At 38.9% G+C, this 5,000-nt stretch overlaps 1 protein-coding gene across 1 annotated transcript in view; it reads right to left on the bottom strand.

The window, feature by feature from the left end:
• Nucleotides 1–5,000, bottom strand: part of LOC116045478 (plexin A3) — an 87,512-nt gene that overhangs the window by 44,049 nt on the left and 38,463 nt on the right. The window contains exon 8 of the mRNA XM_036008373.1: nucleotides 1,037–1,237. Within this exon, the coding sequence (XP_035864266.1) occupies nucleotides 1,037–1,237 (201 nt within the window). The remainder of the gene's footprint in view (nucleotides 1–1,036; nucleotides 1,238–5,000) is intronic.

Genomic DNA, 5,000 nt, shown 5'->3' with positions numbered 1-5,000 from the left:
TTGGAGAGATTATGTTTTTGTAAGGGAATGGTCCCCATTAGAATTATAGCTGAAAGAAGAATGGCCTAGAGTAATATGTATAGGGGTAGGAATTTGAAAAGTGACTGAAAAAGCACATGAAATATTTCATTTTGCACTGCAACTGCTAGTTTTAATTTACTTTACTCTCTTATTTTTATTATTTTTTTTTTTTATTTATGTCTTGTATCACTTGTGGTTCCTTGTATTGTCTCACATTAAAATAAAATCTTAAAAAAATATAAACAAAAAAGAAAACAGCACTTACTAGAGCCCGACCGATGTATCGGCGGGCCGTATTAGGCATTTTCCAATCTTTCGGTATCGGCATTTATAATGGCTGATAAATGAATATTTTAAAAATAAAATAACGGACGAAACACCTTTCAACCGTGTTCTGAGTGTTGGCGTTGCATAGTCTGTCCACCAGAGGGCGCTCTACAACACACACACACACACACACACACACACACACATACACACACACACACCTCTACAACCTCCCTGTTGGCTACACTCTTTGATTTTGTACAAAGGACTTTAAGTTTCAGATCTTAAGTTTGTATTTTTATACATTTTATTTATCAGAACTTTAATATATTTTGATGTTCTGTTGTGACAAGAAAACAAACAAGTTTATTTTTAAACTGCATTATCATTATTTTAGTGAGGAATCATAAATAACAAATAGCTAATGTTAGGGAAATCTGTTTATGTTTTGTTAAGCATTTCTGGATATATATATATATATATATATATATATATATATATAGCAGTTACCGTATGTAAGTCACTCCTACATTTTTCAACTTAAAAAAAGACATTTTCATCATAACTTTGTGCCTAAAAATGCAGGAAACAAAGTCTTTGATGCTCAGAATTTCCTAGGAGACGCCCCCAGACTTTATATGTGTGCCCCCTGCCGCCCCCCCACAAAAGCCCATTTGGAGCCAGAAAAACCACGAGAGAGAAAGACGGACAGAAAGAGAGATGTCTAAATATTAAAACAGCGTCTCACCGAGGTGTTCTGACACTGGATGCAGGAGGAGTTGAAGCGGACCGCTGGGATGCGTTGCACTTTCCCCTGGATGTTGAACACACACTCGTAGTTCTTCTGACCCGACTGAGGCTGGGGGAGGTTACGAGCTCGCAGCGTGATTGGACGGACCATCCCGGCCGGGACCAGGATGTCAGAGGTGGGGATGATCTGAGGACAACCCTGTAGTGAGAGGGAGGGAGGAGGGAGGGTAAGTACACTCTCTGCTAACGGTGTCAACACATTCAGCAAATTACAACATATTCTTATCATAGATCAGAGGTGTCAAAACTCAACTTCACTAAGGCCCACATTGGAAACAGGGTTGGGTACCGAAACCCAGTTCCACTATGGAACCAGTTCCTAAGCAACCGGTAGGAATTGGACCGGATCAGAAGCAAATTTCGGTTCCACTTAATATGTGGACTGCAATATTTTCCCTCTGTTGCTCTGAAACGAATGTAAAAATATCCCCCTTTCTCTGTTCTTTCTCTGTAGTCTACCGTTAGCTAGCCGTATTTTCCCTCTGGGCTCACCAAAACGGACGTAAAAGCATATTAACCATTCACTGCACGTGATCGCTAGTAAACATATTACATCTTTGATGTAATTTTTCAGTTTTTCAAGAATTGGTTTAGGAATCGGAATAGGAGTTTTAAAAGTACCGGTTCAGCATCGGAATCGTAAAAATCCAAACGGTACCCAACCCTAGTTGGAAATGAGAATCACATCAAGGGCCAGACATGTAGAGTTTATTTAATCAAAAAAGTCAAATATCTTTGACCATATGGTCGCATGTCTCATATAGTCTTCTCACTTACAGCTGACAGTCGACATAAAGCCCTAAAAATGTCAGCAAAGAAGTTTGGTAGCCATCATAGAAAAAAAAGTAACAAAAACGCTGGATAAAGTGACAAAAAAAAAGTAGGTGGGCTGAAATTTTTTTGTGAACCTGAATTGATATGCGGGCCGGATCAAAATCTACGAGGGGCCGGATTTGGCCCGCAGGCCTCGAGTTTGACACACGTGTCATAGATCATCATTTTTCATCATTTAGCCTTTTAGTTTTTCATTTTAGTCCCTTTTTTTGACACTTTTTTTTGCTGTTGAACTCTTCTTTTCACTAGACTACCACGTATAAACAACAGTCATGCCAACTTATTATTAGTTTTACACTCATTTCTGGAATTCATGGTCAATTAACCTCAATTATACGAAAGTTCAGAGAGGATACTGTTTCGAAAAACATTTCAATTTCTTTTTCAAATGCTACAAAACTGAACAAAAACACCCAAAATTCAATCAAAGTAGAGATCCCATCTCTTGTTGTACTTGCGAAGGGGCGTTGCATTGAATCATCCATTTGGGTTATTTATGGGGTAAATAAAATTAGTTAGTTAAAAAGAAATCCATATTTCTAAAATAGAAATGTAGACAACACAAGGGTTAATGTATCAAAGAAGTCTGGAGGAGAATGGATATATGAAATAAATATAGGAGCATAAGTCTGGATCAACGCTGCCCTACTAAACAAAAAGGCAGTAACTGCATTTTTGGTCAAAAATGAGTTATTATCATTTTCATGACATTCAAGGCATCCTTTGTTATGTGACAAAACATCTTATCTCAAGTGTGTGTCGTTGTGGAGAAAAATGGTAGTCGTTTGTACAGTAACTGCAAAATAGGGGTAAAATATCAAATTAAATATGAGGATTGATATGTACAAAGAATAAGCTAATATAAAGTAACAAAAACAGCCACATGTCCAATAATCTACCTACAACTACTTCGCTGGATGACAGGATAACTTGGTAACAGCTTAGCAATGTGAGACTTTAAGCAGCCGTTTCAGCACCAGAACAGCTTCCGGGTGGAAAATATTGACCTAAAATGGTCAAATTAGTGTTGGTTTTGGTATATCCATGTTCAGGAAAACAAATGGTTCCAATTATTCCAAATACAGTGTAGCTAACACACCCAGAGCCCAAGTTGTGGCAAAATAGTTTTTGGAGAATCTGTAGTTACTGCCTTTTTCCTTGGTGTGGTGCCACGTTTTTGGTAAGTAATACAAAGCAAGAATACAGTAACTGCTAAATAGGGTTAAAATATCAAATTAAATATGAGGATTGATATGTACAAAGAATAAGCTGATATAAAGTAACAAAAACAGCCACATGTCCAATAATCTACCTACAACTACTTAGCTGGATGACAGGATAACTTTAAAGTCATTTTTCTCAGTTCTGCACTCTGCGTAGTTACTGCCTTTTTGCTTTGTAGGGCAGAACGGAAGTACGTTTCCAGGATAATTGCCCGACATGCGGCACGTCACCTTCCTCTCTTTCCGTTCTCAAACTCCGTTCTCTTCGGGAAACAACAACTAACTTGTAGCTAGCGAGCTACACGCTGAAAATGTCAAGTTCAGCAGAAGATGAGGACGGTCTAACAAGGCAGACCTGCTCGGTTCTTTCAGGGAATGATTGTTAAGATTTACTAAGAATATGTTGAGGTCATTTCCTCTCTCACTGGGAGGTTTTGGGACTGATTGGTGGGATTGCTGTGGACGAAGTACACACAGAGATACACTGGTAAGAGCCAACGAGGTTTAACCATGAATCAGCTAATTGAAATATCTCACGTGTTTTCACAAAGTTTCTACATCAGAAATTTGGGTTTCTTTCAACCAAATTGTCCAAAAAAGATAACGTGGATGGTTCCATACGACGCTCTTCACAAGTATAGTAAATAATCAGTTCACTACTTTTATTGAATTTGGGTATTTTATTTAATTTTATAGCATTTTTTAAAAAAAAGATAAAAGAATGTTAAAAAAAATGTGACAGAAATGTCAAAAAAGTGCAGCAAAAAATCTGAAAAAAAGTGACAAAAATGTTGAAAAAAGATGACCCAAATGTTGAAAATAAGTTTTTTATTAAAGATTATACCCAGAAAAACAAAAAGTTGTCGACGGGAAGACAACAGAAGGGATAACCTCATTGGATGAGGACTTTTCTTTTGCGCGGTGTAGTCCTGAGTCCGGAGCTTGGCGTTGAGGTTGGTGTCATCAGCGTAGAAAAAAGAACCAAAGGGGCTTCAACATCCCACAGAGACATGGCATTCATTATTAGTATTAATTATTGATTAGAGAAGCTTTAAATGTGGCAGCATCAGAAATTATTTATAACCGTCTTCTACTGTTAGCTCCTGTATTAAATGACCGGTCAAAACGGAGGGACAGCAGCATCCAATCCGGTGCTTTGAGAGTCGGAGAAGGGCGGAGCTGCAGTTTAAATTATTAAATGAGGGTTTGAAGAAAAGAAATATAAATTAATAAGACTATGTTCACTCTTGGCGCCTCCCTTGAATCTGCCAGCGTCTGTTTTATGTTTTAATCCTGTACGGCAGTAGCCTCGTGAGAGCGTCCTGATCTCGTGAGCTCCAGTTTTCCACTCGCAGATCAGTCTGGCATCTTGAGACAGAAAAAATTTGGAGCCGTTCGCCAAACGACCGACCAATCAGCGTTGGTTTTGAGGCAGGTTTAGGTGTGACGCAACGAGAAGCGACTGTTCAGTCTAAACAACGTGGCGGCTTCCACGGATGAGATGAGCGTAGCTACCGCGCAAGTTTTATCCGAATTAGAAAGTATTCCTTCATTGAAAGAAGTTTGATATATCGTTGTTCTGATTGGTTGATTTGGCCCGTCTATCACCAACATAGGTGGTGATAGACAGATGGTTTATCCAATCAGCTAACCAGGATTTTCGCCTCTTCCCAAAAGTTCTCCAACGGAAAGTTCCCAGATGGATATGCCGAGCAAATGTGAAGCAATCCATCTGGCGGAGTCGGGTTAGTACGGCAGGGGTGTCAAACTCAACTTCCCAGAGGGCCACACTGGAAAAAGAGAATCACATCAAGGGCCAGACATGTAGAGTTTACTGATGTGCTT

Source organism: Sander lucioperca, chromosome 12, assembly GCF_008315115.2.
Source record: "Sander lucioperca isolate FBNREF2018 chromosome 12, SLUC_FBN_1.2, whole genome shotgun sequence".
NCBI lineage: Eukaryota > Metazoa > Chordata > Actinopteri > Perciformes > Percidae > Sander > Sander lucioperca.
Note: the sequence above shows the minus strand (reverse complement) of the source record. Positions and strands in the feature narration are given on the sequence as shown.